Source organism: Sminthopsis crassicaudata, chromosome 2, assembly GCF_048593235.1.
Source record: "Sminthopsis crassicaudata isolate SCR6 chromosome 2, ASM4859323v1, whole genome shotgun sequence".
NCBI classification, from domain to species: domain Eukaryota; kingdom Metazoa; phylum Chordata; class Mammalia; order Dasyuromorphia; family Dasyuridae; genus Sminthopsis; species Sminthopsis crassicaudata.
Genome location: NC_133618.1, coordinates 464,539,551 through 464,553,686, shown reverse-complemented (window position 1 = coordinate 464,553,686; position 14,136 = coordinate 464,539,551). Strand labels below are relative to the sequence as shown.

Here is a 14,136-nt window from a genome sequence, read left to right as displayed (position 1 = left end):
AATGTTTATTATTATTTTTATCTTTATTAATGGTGAATGTGTGTTCTCTCTTTAGAGCTGTAGGGAAGAATATGAACAAGATGGTGATATTTCTTCAGAATTGGGAAGCAAAGTCACTTAGTAGTATGTGAGGGTTCACTACTTTGCTAATTGCCCTATCTCCTTCTGCCCCCCAAAAAAGGGCTAATAGAACAGGTTATCTCACCTATAGACTCTAATACTCTGCCGCAACCTTGCTATGATCCCCAATACTGTTTATTTCCAGGATTTTCAGTGATTTCTTTGTATTCAAGAGATTTGATGTTGGGTTACTATAGATTGAGGGGCAGGTTGGAAGTCACTAGAAGCACAGATATTCTATATCTTCTTCCAGAACCTCCAGAGAGCATCCTTTACTTCCTTGTTCCTTAAACTGTAGATCATCGGGTTTAGCATGGGTGTGACCACAGTGTAGAATATGGCCACTTGTCTGTCCTGTTCCAAATCATAGCTGGAAGATGGTCGGAGATACATGTGGATCACTGAACCATATAGGAGCAGCACCACCAGAATGTGGGAACTACAGGTGGACATGGCCTTTTTCAGGGCAACAACTGAGTGTAGGCGAGTTATGGCAACCCCAATACGGACATAGGAGGCCAAGATAAAGAAAAAGGGGCTTATAACAATGGCTGCACCTTCAGTGAAGATCAGCATCTCATTGACCACAGGTCGAGTGCAGGAGAGTTTGAGCAATGGTGTGATGTCACAGAAAAAATGTGTAATCTGGTTGCCACAAAAAGTTAGCTGGGCAGCCGGCACACTATAGAGGAGACTGTTGAGGCTGACCATCACAAATGAAGTTGAGGTGATGCGGAGACAGAGGCTGTGGGTGACAATGGCAGAATGGTGCAGGGGTTTACAGATGGCCACATAGCGATCATATGCCATGGCAGCCAACAGGTGACCCTCCATGCTTCCTATGGCCATAAAGAAGAAAAGCTGGGTGATGCAGTTCTTGAAGGGGATGGTCTGGATTCCTGTCATTGTGTGCACTAGCATCTGGGGGACAATAACAGTGGTCAATAAGATGTCAATGAAGGAGAGCTGGCTGAGCAGGAAGTACATAGGTGCCTGCAGTTTGGGGTCTGTGCGGGCAACAATGATTAACATGGTGTTACCTGTCACTGCTATCAAGTACATGGAAAGGATAATTCCAAAGATGATTGGCTGCATCTCTGGACGACTAGATAGTCCCAAGAGGAGGAATTCAGTCACTTTTGTCCAGTTCTTAGTATCCATTAGAAATAGAAAGCAATCCAGATCATCTGCAAGGGGGGATAGTAAGAACAAAACTTAATGTTTATATTATTAGTGAACATTTATTTAACACTTTTAGGTTTGGAAATACTTTACAATTATTATCTCATTCCATTCTCATCACCTCATTTGTTAGATTAGAGTTCCCATTTTATAGATAAAGTAACTAGGCTTAGAGATATTAAATGACTTTTTTTGATTCACACAACTTGTGGGAACCTGCCTGACAGATGATTTGTATTCAAGTCTTCTTGATACCAAGGTTAGTACTAGCTCTATCACTGAATCACTGTAAGTTTAGTCATGTAAACTCACAACTCTCTTCTATTTCCTCATCAGAGAAAGAAATTTGGAGGAGATGATTTCTAAGGTTCTTTCTAGTTCTTGTAGTCTATGTCCATTCCTTTTTGTTGTCTGACTGCTCAAATCATTTAACCTTTTTGATTCTGTTTGCTCATCTATAAAATGAGTAGCAAACTAGATGAAATAAAAGGTCCTACCTAGCTATGAATCTATGTATTGTCTTTTTATTATTTTAATATTCCATCTTCTAGAATCTATTTCAGCACTCAAGATTCTTTTTTTCTGGTGTCAGATTTGAACTCTAATTTTCTTTTCTTTTTAAAAATTTTTTTATTAATTTTATAATTATAATTTTTGACAGTACAAATGCATGGGTAATTTTTTTTTTACAAATTATCCCTTGTACTCACTTCTGTTCCGAATTTTCCCCTCCTTCCCTCCACCCCCTCCCCTATCCAACAGGCAATTCCATACATGTTAAATGTGTTATAGTATATCCTAGATGCAATATATGTGTGCAGAAACGAATTTCTTGTAGTACAGGAAGAATTGGATTCAGAAGGTAAAAATAACCTGGGCAGAAAGACAAAAATGCAAACAGTTTACACTCATATCCCAGTGTTCCTTCTCTGGATGTAGCTGATTCTACCCATCATTGATCAATTGGAACCGAATTAGATCTTCTCTTTGTTGAAGATATCCACATCCTCATACAGTATCATTGTTGAAGGATATAATGATCTCCTGGTTCTCAGCATTAAGATTCTACAATGCAGTTTTATTTCACCTTCCTCTCTTTTATATACTCTATGATCCAACTAAATGGGCTCTTCTTTCTAGGTATCAACATGTTATTTTTCCTGTACATGCATTCATATAGGCTGTCTCCTATGCCCTATATCTTTATTTCTAATTTTTTTTTTCAGAATACTTGGGAGTAATGGATAGAGAGGTGATCTAAGAGTTAGGAAGAGATAAGTGCAAGACTGCTTCTGATGCCTGCTATCTATGTGTTCTTGGCCAACTCAATTAGCTTCTCACTCCTCTAACTTGTCTCATACCTTAAGCTGCAGAGAAAATACAGATCCTAATTTATGCATCCATGCAAAGATGCATATGAATAAATACCAAAAGAGCTCACTTGTAAAAAAAAAAAAGTTTCACTTCTTCCCAATAGCTAAATGCATTTTCATCTTCAGATCTTTTCTAAAATTCTTTGTCTTTACTTTTCAGTTACAAATATGAATTAAAACAAACCTCTGAGAACACCAACTCCAACTTGTGTTTGACAAAGGATTCCACTATGCTGTTGTGTTGTGTTTATTTAGTCTCTTTTTGAAAATCTTCACTGAAAAGTATAATCTACTATCATTTGAGACAGTCCATTTTATTTTTGGAGAACTCCATTCACTAGGGAAAATTTTCTTACATCAAAACAAATTCTTCCTCTATTCATATGACTCATATAACACATATTTTCCTACTTTAGTCTCTGTGGTCAAAGAAGAACAAATATAATTTCTCTTTCCACAGGACAATACTTCAGGAACTTGAAGATATTTCCTCTCCTTCACATCATCCTCTATTTTATGGACTAAACACCCCCCCATCTTACAGATGGTAAAATATGGCATGTTTTAGTCCTTTTATCCTGATTTTGATTTCTTTTGATTTCACTTCAGCTTATTTCTGATCTTTCTAGAATGTGATAATCAGAGCTAAATAAACCATTTCATATGTGGTCAGATTATGTAAATGTTGTAGAATTCAACATTTTCACAGCTAAAGTATTTTTCCTTTTTTTACCAAACCTACCCATATTCTTCTATTCCTTGTTTCTGTTAGGACAATACAATCCTTCCAGTCAATCCCATTTCATATCCTAAGAATCATCATTTATTCTTCATATTCCCTAACTCCACATGTTCAATTAGTTCCCAGGTCTTGTTGATTCTACCTCTACAAGATGACTTTATGCATGTTTCCTTTTCTCCTTTATTTTGACCCTGTTGCTCACCTTCTCCTCCTTAATACTCTCTTCTTTTTATGCTTTCTAAACACTATCTTCTATATTTCATTCCTTACTTTCCTTTGTGGAGATCTTCATCTTCATCATTTTAACCATAGATATATCATAAAGTTCTATTCTGAACCTTTATCTATTCTCTTCTCATAGTATTTCACTTGTTGATCTCATCAGTTACCATGGATTTAATACCATCTCTGTGCTGACATTTCTCAAATCTACCTGACCTGCTCTAACCTCTCTACTTATGTTTAAGTGCCTTTCACATGTCTTGAACTGGATGTTCAGTAGACATATTAGAGTCAACATGTCTAGAATCAAACTCATTATCTTTCTCCCTACACACTCTTCTCCTACCACATTTCTTATTACTGTAAAAGGATTACACTATCCACCCAGTTTCACAAGTTCACAACTTAGGTGCCATCTATAATGCCTCACTTTTTCTAATCCCCCATGTTTAATCTGCTCTCAAGACCTGTCAATTTCACTGATATCTCTCAAACATGTTCCCTTCTCTCCTCTGAGAAACTTGCTTCCTAAAGAGCTGGTGCAATCATGTTACTCTTCCCTTTTCTCCTCCATTCCAACTTAATAATCTCCAATGGCTTCCTATTCCCTCTAGAAAGAGATTAAAAAAAAAAAAAAAACCTTTTGTTAGATTTTCAAAGCTCTTTATAGCCTACCTTTCCATCAGTTATTTTATACCTTATTAACTACTAAGTATTCTTTGGTTTGGAGCTGGCCTCCTTGCTGTTCTACAAAAAAAAAAAATTTCCACAATACTTCATCTAAGATTTAAATACTCGGAATGACTCAGCACACTCCATGATCTAAAAAAAAATGTGACTCTGTATTACTGTTAGTCATCTCTTTCCCCTTAAGGTAATATAGCACTATTTTCCCTGAGATTTTGATGTTTATTAGGGATACCCAACATGATTACAGCAGGTATACATACTTGAAACAGATGATTTAGCTACCTAATTGAGAAATTTTAGGCCATCTGACAGGAGCTTCCTAAGGTTCCATTCAGGAGTCCTTCTTGAAATTTCTTAGCATTTTTCCTTCCAAAGAGGAGAACTCTTTGGATTCCATCCTTGTGATGGTTATTGTGAGGGAAATACTTTATAAATTTTAAAGTAATAATAGAAATTTATTATTATAAATAGAAATAATATTATTACATTTAATTTTACTTTAAAAATCTTCTTTCTACAATGCATTTTCAATATCCCCCTTTCTACTGACTCCTTCTCATTTCCTTACAAATATACTCAGGACTCCCTAATCCTAAAAAAAAAATCTTCTGACCTGTCTATCCCATCCCATCTGTCTCTTCCACTTTCCCTCCAAACACCTTGAGATCTTTATCTGTGCCTCAATGTCTCCATGATCCACTTTCCCTATAGCTTCCTGAAATCTAAGTTTTTCCATTAATCATTAGTAATACTATTTTTTCTCAGATATCACCAGTAACTGTCTTTTGTTGATAAAATATCTGCTTTCTCAATATCATTTATTTAGATGTTGTCAAATGGCACCCAGAATCAGATAACTCATGTATATTTGTGTGTGTGTATTTATGTTTTCTTTTATAAGATCTAGAAAAAAATATCTCAGCAGTTTATGAGACATCTCCTGCACATCCCACTAGTTCATTAAGGTTATTATATTCCAAATCAAAGTATTATTTATCCTTCCCATACAAATGTTTCTTCTTTCTTATGGTAATATTTCCACTAATAATATGTACACTCTCACATTCATAAATTTGGGATTACTTTTGACCATTTCATCTCCTTCTCTCATACTCTCCTTCTCTTATATCTCATATTGGATTGACTATCAGATCTTGCTAATTCTACTTAAATACTTTTACATCCATCCCCTTCTATATTTTTAGGCTCACAATCCTATCACAAGTCTTCAATACTACCCATTCACACCATAGCAGTACTCTCCCAATAAGTTAAATCAATTTTACTGTATGCCCCTTTAACATATCCCTGGCTAATCTTCCTTGTAACTATCTAATTATGTCATTTTCCTTCTCAAGTCCATTTAATGCCTCTCCATATCACTGAATAAAATTCAAACTTATTTATTTAGCATGTGATGTCTGGCACACTCTGGCCTAACTCTGCCATTCCAATATTATTTCTTAATATACCGCTCCAAGTGTTATGCGTTTCTTCTAAATTGTAATACTTAGTATGTCCTGTATATGCCTTAGACCTTCATCAATCCTGCCATAGCTTTCATTGTTTCCAATGCCTAAAACATCTTCCCAACCCTCTTTGCTTACTGAGTTGCTACTTAGTCCTCAAAGGCTGGGATTTATGTTTAAGCTAAACTTTGCTTCTTCCCTCATGCCTAGCATGGAGCTTTATACATAGTACATGCCCAAGAAAGATTTTTTGAATTGAATTAAAGTTATGACCTCCAAGAGACCTTAAAAGTTGCTAGATTTTTGAATAATAAAACCCCCACCTATCTGAAGAAAGTTTTTCTTTCTTTAACACTATGGAAAAAAATGTAGCTCTTTAGTGGTAGGGTATGATGATAACAGGAGGAAGGCTATTCCATTTTGGACAACTTAATGTTGGGATATTCTACTTTATTCCGAGTCAAATTTTGCTTTTCTATAACTACCACTGAGAGCAATAGGTGTAGGAATTGTAAGATTTATTTGGGGCACAGTACCATATATGAATAGGAAGTCCTATGTCAATTTTTAGCAATGAGCTTGGGGTTGGGACCATGCTCTAATAATAAATGTTAGGACTTAGAAGGGAGGCAGCAAATATATAAATTAGTTTGCCCTACCCTTATTTAGAATAAGCGAACACTGGACAGAGTTTCACTACTTATGAGCTGGGACATAGTGTACAGTAAAAAAAGGAGTTTAAGCACTAATAGTTCTACCAGCAAATTTGGCCAAATGTATTTGCTTTTTATATAAGTAATTCAATCCCCCCATTCCTAAGAAAATTTCCTTTTTGATGAATATTTTTGTGATAGGTTATAGTGATACCTTGGTAACTGCTCATAAATAGAACCAATATCCTGGATCAGATCACTGTTCTGTCTAAAGTTTTCTTTTATGTAGGCATTTAAGAATATATTTGGGAAGGGTTTGTATTCCTCTGTTATGTTGCCCTCAACAAATTGGGTAACACTTTATTCCTTTCTAGATTTCCTTAGTAAATACCACTGTAATTGTGCTATAGTTAAGTTTATCTAAATATATCTTGAAACTATGTTTCTGGCTTGGTGTCTACCAGATCTGATACACTATATTTCTTGCTGGTTAAAGTAAGGCTTGCTTTTTTTGTCCTTAAATTATCTTTCTAACTTGATGAGGAGCTAGCTTTAGTGGTCAAGAAAAATAATTAATATTTCACTTTTTCCATAGTAATAGGCTTATAGGATCATAGATTTGAGGTTGAAAAGGACCCAACTCCAACCTCTTTAATACAGATAAGAAAACAGAACCACAATGTGCAATATTAGAGCACAAAAGTAGCTGAAATGTATACAGTATTTGAAGATTTGCAAAGCTGTTTATATACATTATTTTATTTTATATGCATTTATTTTATTTGAACTTCACAAAATCCTAAGAGGTAGGTGCTATATCATCCCCATATTAAAGATGAGGAAACAGGTACAGAAAAGTTAGTCAATTTGCCTAGATGACCCTAAAAAACGTTTGAGATAGGATTTGAACCTAGAATTTCTCCCATTTAAGACTCAATGCATTATGATAAACTGCCTCCAAATATTTATATTATTAACACAGAATTTTAGATGATAGAACATAAAATTTCAGAGCTGGAAGACATTTTTAAAAATAGTAGAATTTAATACAAACTAAAAAATTAGATATGAAGGGGATCTCAATGGTAGGTATTTAACCACCTACCTAAATTTAGTAGATAAGAAAAACAGGGTTTAGAGAGAAATCAATTGCCCATTCTTATATAGTGATTTAACGTAGAGTTAAAAAATTGACTTCAGCTCTACTGTCTCACAGACTAGTATGGTTTTTGCTAGTACCACCAATGTTCCCTTTGTCCCACACAAAGAAAGAGTAATAAATATCTAAAAGAAGGAAAGAAGATAAAGAAAAAAAATAAGATCTAACAGACTTTAGTATTATCCTCTGGTGCCTATCACTCCAAACTGAAGAAGTCTCATGCTTTTTATCTGTCCTTGCCTCCTTCTTTTGTTTATTGTTATTGTCCATCATTGGAACTTCTGAATCCATTGCATCAAGAGGTGGATTAATAAAACCACATAAGCTAATAAAGGGATGGAGGCACCATAATTTCTTACAATGGCAGGCTAACTTCTCTAAGTTTCTAACTACTTTTTTTTTTCTTTTCACCCTTGCTCACTTACCTTTTCTAGGTGCTCCATCTCATACATTCATTAAATGATTTGTTATCCAACTTCTGTTCTGTACTCTCCTTCCCTACTATTGTAATACAAACATGTTCATAGGTTGTTGAACCTATATGTGATTTGATAGCTTTGGCAAAATTGGGACTTTTTTTTGCTCTTCTCCCAAAGAAATCTTCCTGTAGAGCTGGTGGTCCCACAGAAACATCTAGGTTAATGTGAGCTTTCTCAGGGATTTTACTAACCCCTGGAGGTTCAGATAAAGGGAGATAAACATTAATTAGATTTTAGCTGAGTTCCCTCAATCTTACCATTCAACAATCTCCTGTTTCTCAGGAGATGCCACTTATTCCATCCTAATCCATATGTGTCAGAACAAACTTTCTAGTTATTAGAGCTTCTTGAAAATGAATGAGTCATCTCATGAAGCAATGAGTCTATCTCTATCCCTGGAGTATTCAAATAATGTGTGGGTGACTCCTTTCCAAGTCTTCTAGTGAGGATTCATATAGCTGCCCTATGAGAATTTGGTGCAGGCTGGGAGGCATAGGAGGTACTTGCATCACTCTAGAGGTATATATATATTGACCTATGAGAATAACATGGACTCTGCCTTTATTAAGCACTCAGACTGAATGTTGAAACATTACTTCTGCCTTCTGAGAATTCAAAATAAAAATGAGATTTATTTGAAAGTAAAATGATGTATTGGGTCAAAATACATTAGAGATCATTTCATTCAAGGTGATACAATTATCAGACAACATATAAGAATGTTTTGGATGCAAGCAAAGCAATTGTTAAGGAAAAATTATATTTCTGAACATTTTTCTCCAACAAAAGAAAAAGAATAGATCAAGGAATTGGGAAACAACTAAAATAGATTATTTACACACATAAAAATCTCAATTAAACATCAAAGTGAATATTTTGAAAATCAAAGATGAAATTATGAAAATAGAAAGTTAGAAATCAATTTAGTGAACAAATAATAAATTTTTAAAATTAAATAGCTGTCTGAAAAAATATAAACCTTTGATAAATTGATTTTAAAAAGAAAAACAAATTACTGATATCAAAAATGAAAAACAAGAATTTACAACTAATCAAGAAGAAATAAAGGAAATTATTACATTTCCCAACTCTATGCCAATAAAATCAACAATATAAATGAAAATGAACAAATATTTACAAATTAAAAATGTACAGATTAACATAATAAGAAATGAAGAAATAACATCAAATTAGAAATAGAAATTGAATAATAACATTCTGAAGAAAAAAAGACATTTGGATGAAATTTATTTGTAAATAATAGATAACATTTATATAATTTTTAAAAATAAAAGTGTGCTAAGTGCCTTACGATTATTATTTAATTTGCCCATCACAAAATCCTGAGTGGTAGGTGTTATTATCATCTCCAGTTTACAGATGAGGAAACAGTAAGTGACTTGTTAGGGTCACACACTTTGTAAATGTGGGAGTCAAGATTTGACCTGAGATCTTCTTAATTCCTAGATTGGTATTCTATTCCCTGACCCACTGTGCTGTGGAATGAAATCAATCAAACATTAAAAGAACAATTAATTCTAATAGTACACAAGCTGTGAAAACAGAAAAAGAAAAAAAATCTTACCTTATATAATTCTCCCTGTTATATAAACAAATATGGTCTTGATATCTAAACAAGGGGGAATATTTCTAATGAACATAAACACAGAAATCAGAAATGAAATATTAAAACAAGAGTTATGGCATATAACAACATATAAAAAGATTACATATTATGGCCACTTGGATTCATACCAGGAATGTAGGGTTAAGTTAATGTTAGATAAATCATAAACAAAAATTACCATATTAATATTAAACAATAAAATTCTGTAGTATTTTTGCCAAGTAATTATTTTCTTCAGTTAGCATTTGTACCTCTTTTTCCATTTGGTCAGTTCTACTTTTAAAGGGATTGTTTTCTTCAGTGGATCCCCCACTCTGTCACTTACCCACCACACACACAATTTGTCCACTTTTGTTTTTTATTCAATTTTTGTAATCCTTTAAGTACCCCAGAAAATAGAGGTACTAGTTGTCATCATCATCATCATCTTCTCCTCCTCCTCCTTCTTCTCTTTTTCCTCCTCCTACTCCTTTTCTACTCTTCCTAATCCTTCTCCTTTTCTTTCAACATTCATCCTTGTGTTCCAATGTTTCTCCCTTTCTCATTCCTCCCCAAGACAGCAAGCAATCTGAAATAGTTTAAACATATGCAATTCTTCTAAACATATTTCCATATTCATCAGGCTATACAAGAAAAATCAGATCAAAAAGGAAAAAGGACAAGAAAGCAAAAAAACAAACAAGCAAACAAATAGTAACCATAAAAGGTGAAAATACTATGATTTGATTCACATTTACTTTCCATAGTTTTCTCTCTCAAGAAAGAGCAGATGGCTCTTTCCATCACAAGTCTATTAGAACTGCCTTGAATCACCTCATCATTGAAAAGAGTGAAGTCCATCAAAGTTGATCACATAATCTTGCTGTATACAATGTTCTTTTGGTTCTGTTCACTTCACTCAGCATCAGTTCATGTAAGTTTTTCCAGGCTTTTCTGAAATCAGCCTGATCATTATTTTTTCTAAAATAATAATATTCTATTACATTCATATACCATAACTTATTCAGCTGTTTCCCAACTGATAGGCATCCACTCAATTTCCAGTTCCTTGACTCTACAATAAGGGCTACTACAAACTTTTATGCACATGTGGGCCCTTTTTCCTCTTTTATGACCTCTTTTAGATGCAGACCCAGTAGTGACACTGCTAGATCAAAGGTATACATGGTTTTATAGCCCTTTGGGCATAATTCCAAATTGCTCTCTGGAATGGTTGAATTGTTTCATAGTTCCATTAACAATGCATTAGTGATCCAGTTTTCCCATATCCCCTCCAACATTTATCATTATCTTTTCCTGTCATCTTAGCCTATCTGATAGGTATGAAGTATATCTTAGAAAGTTTTTTGTATTTCTCTAAACAATAATGATTTAGAGCCTTTTTTTCATTAGATAGAAATGGCTTTAATTTCTTCATCTGAAAATTTTCTGTTTGTAAGCTCTGACCATTAGATCTATCCAATTTAAACTTCTAGGGAAGGAATTAATTTTTTTTTTTAGAATTGGGGTTAAGGATGAGTAGAATACAGCTTTCTAGACTTGATTCTTTGGTTTTTTCCTCCCTTTTAAAAACATGATGCATATCTTGTATTCTCCCTTCCTTTCAACATAGTGTAAGCTTCTTGAGGGCAAAGACTACTTTTCTTTCTTTCTTCCTTTTCTTTCTTCCTTTCTTTCTTTCTTTCTTTCTTTCTTTCTTTCTTTCTTTCTTTCTTTCTTTCTTTCTTTCTTTCTTTCTTTCTTTCTTTCTTTCTTTCTTTCTTTCTTTCTTTCTTTCTTTCTTTCTTTCTTTCTTTCTTTCTTTCTTTTTCTCTTTTTAAGTTTTTAGTTTCCAGAATAGTGACTTGAGTATAATAGCTGCTTAAAAGATGTTTGTTTTGTAGAAGGTCAACAAATCAGTTAAATTAATATTTTTAAGTGCTCATTAAGTTCTGGTGACTCAAAAACCTCATATTCAAATGAGGAAGAAAACATGTAAATGAGTATGTACATATAAAATATACAGAGAAAATAGAAAGTAATCCCACTGGAGAAAGAACTAGCAATTATAATTCTCAGTCAAGACCTCCTGAGGAGGTAAGATTTCTAGCTAAATCTTGAAGGAAATCCCTGAAACTAAGAAGGGTAGGTGAGGAGATAGAGACTTCAAGGAATGGGCAAGTCAGTGCAAAGGTGAAGAGGAGGATGTTGGAATGTTGTATACAAGGAACAGCAAGTAGACCAATATAGCTGGATTGTAGAATGTACAGAAGAGATTACAATATAAGACTGGAAGGGTAAGAAGGGACCAGGTTATGAAAAACTTTAAAAGCCAAACATTTTTATACTTGATCCTGGAGGTAATTGGGAATAATTTATTAATTTTAAAATTCATTAAATTGGGCGACGACATAGTCAGTCTATGCTTTAGGAAAATCATCTCGGCAGTGAACTAATCTCATTGATTCTGCGTCTTTTTATTAATCCTATTTAGTTAATTCATTTTATTCTATAACTGCCTATCTTATGATTTTTTATCTCTAAATTTAGTTGAGAAATTCAACTGGCTTGTAATGAGTTAAATTCAGAAATTCAGCTTTCCTATTAATTACTATTTTATTCTCTTGTCAAAGAAAACTGTTATCCTTAGAGGATACAGGTGGACAGCAGAGAGCCTGATTTAGTATCTTTATATCACTAAGATATCCTTCAAGAGTATCTGATTTGTTATCTAAAAAAGTCTGGTTTTCTATCTCTTTCCTTGCAGATGCAAATAGATTTGAACAAGGAGTCAAGTGAGGGAAGGAGGGGATTGTTGTTACCTCTCCTCCACAATTTTCATCCTATTCTATTTTGTTCAATTTATGATACTAGGCTTTCTGTTTTCTGCATTTTAGAAAACAATATAAAAGAGAGCTATCTCCCTCAATTGGGATCTTAACTTTGTGAACAAAACTGAGATCCTATTTATTGGTAAATTATTGTTTTAATAATACATTGATTGTGCACAGAATTTTGTGTTTCAATCTACCTTAATTGTAATTTGGCAATAATAAAGTCACTGGGGAAAGAAACCGATATTCAGGGTAATCTCTTGGAAGGAATTCCCCTTTAAGAGTGTTTCAGTTAAGATTTTACACTGAAGGGCTTCTCTACTGGACAATGTATTGGGATCATATTCCCTGCTTCAGTCCCAGCTTTTCCAAGCCAGATAAGCCTACACTTTGGAGGAAGCTGAAACTGTGTTTGTTCATCTTTTTGTCTGTTTTAAAAAAATATAACTTAATAGAAATAAGTGGTCTTAGAATACCCAGAAAATTTCTCTAAAGGATTGATACCTTTTTTTCTGAGGTAATTGGGGTCAAATGACTTGCTTAGGATCACATAGCTAGGAAGTGTTAAGTGTCTGAGGCCAGATTTGAACTTAGGTCATCCAGAGTTCAGGGCTGGTGCTCTATCCACAGAACCTTCTAGCTGCCCCTGAATCGATACCTCTTTAGGTACCTTTTTCAAAATATTGCTTTAATGTTTTTTTATAAATACTGTAATATTCTAATGAGCTTTGGATTAATATACTTCAGAATTTATTTTAAAGAAATTAAGAATATAATTGTGAATATTATGTAGACCTTTTATCACTCTTCCCCCAGAGTGTGATAGCTGAAAGAATTATAGCTAAAAGAGAAAAGTTAATATGTATGGGAATGCCTGCCATCTAGGGGAGGGGGTGGAGGGAAGGAGGGGAAAAATTTGGAACAGAAGGGAGTACAAGGGATAATGTTGTTAAAAAAAATTACCTATGCATATGTACTGTCAAAAATGTTATAATTATAAAATTAATAAAAAATAAATAAAAATAAAAGAGAAATGTCATTTCACTGATTAGAAAGAAGCAAATTTGAAAGTTTTATTAATGAAGTTTCAAAGTGAAGAAAAATGGATTGAAGTTTTTTATTTAAATTACCTGATGCTTAAGTACATATCAATGTAGAAAAAATGAAATTGGTAATTTTTTTGCAATTAGAAATTTTGCGGGGAAGCAGAGCCAAGATGGCAGAGAAGGCACACACTCTTTAAGCTCCTCTCTTTCCCTTACTACCAATCTTTGAATTTAGCCACAAAAATAGTGCTTAACTGACTGGTGAAATTCAGGAAAATTAAAGTTGCAATGACTTACCAGCCGAAGATAATCTGGAAGACTGCCAGAGCAGGTTTGTCTGAGGGGCAGAACAGACCAGTGGCAGGCAGGAAGATAGGAAAGTATGGTGTACTGAGCAGACCAGGGATGGGGGTAGCCTCTGTGACTAGAAGAGCAGTGGAAACAACCCTAAAATGGGCTGGTTGCTTTGCCTTGATTGTAAAGCAGGGGACCAGCACAGAGATTAGAGCCAGAGGTACAGGGTACTCTAAAAACGCCAGAACTGTATCCCCCCCCACAAAT

General features: G+C 34.1%; 1 protein-coding gene across 1 annotated transcript; it reads right to left on the bottom strand.

Annotated features, from left to right (window-relative positions):
- Positions 1–357: 357 nt before the first annotated feature.
- On the bottom strand, positions 358–1,281 carry LOC141553605 (olfactory receptor 1L1-like). Its single transcript, XM_074285168.1, has one exon. It carries the CDS (start codon positions 1,279–1,281, stop codon positions 358–360), a length of 924 nt encoding a protein of 307 aa, XP_074141269.1.
- Positions 1,282–14,136: the final 12,855 nt, after the last annotated feature.

Excerpts from the sequence above, each read along its gene's own strand:
- LOC141553605 (XM_074285168.1), bottom strand. The coding sequence starts at position 1,281 with ATGGATACTAAGAACTGGACAAAAGTGACTGAATTCCTCCTCTTGGGA.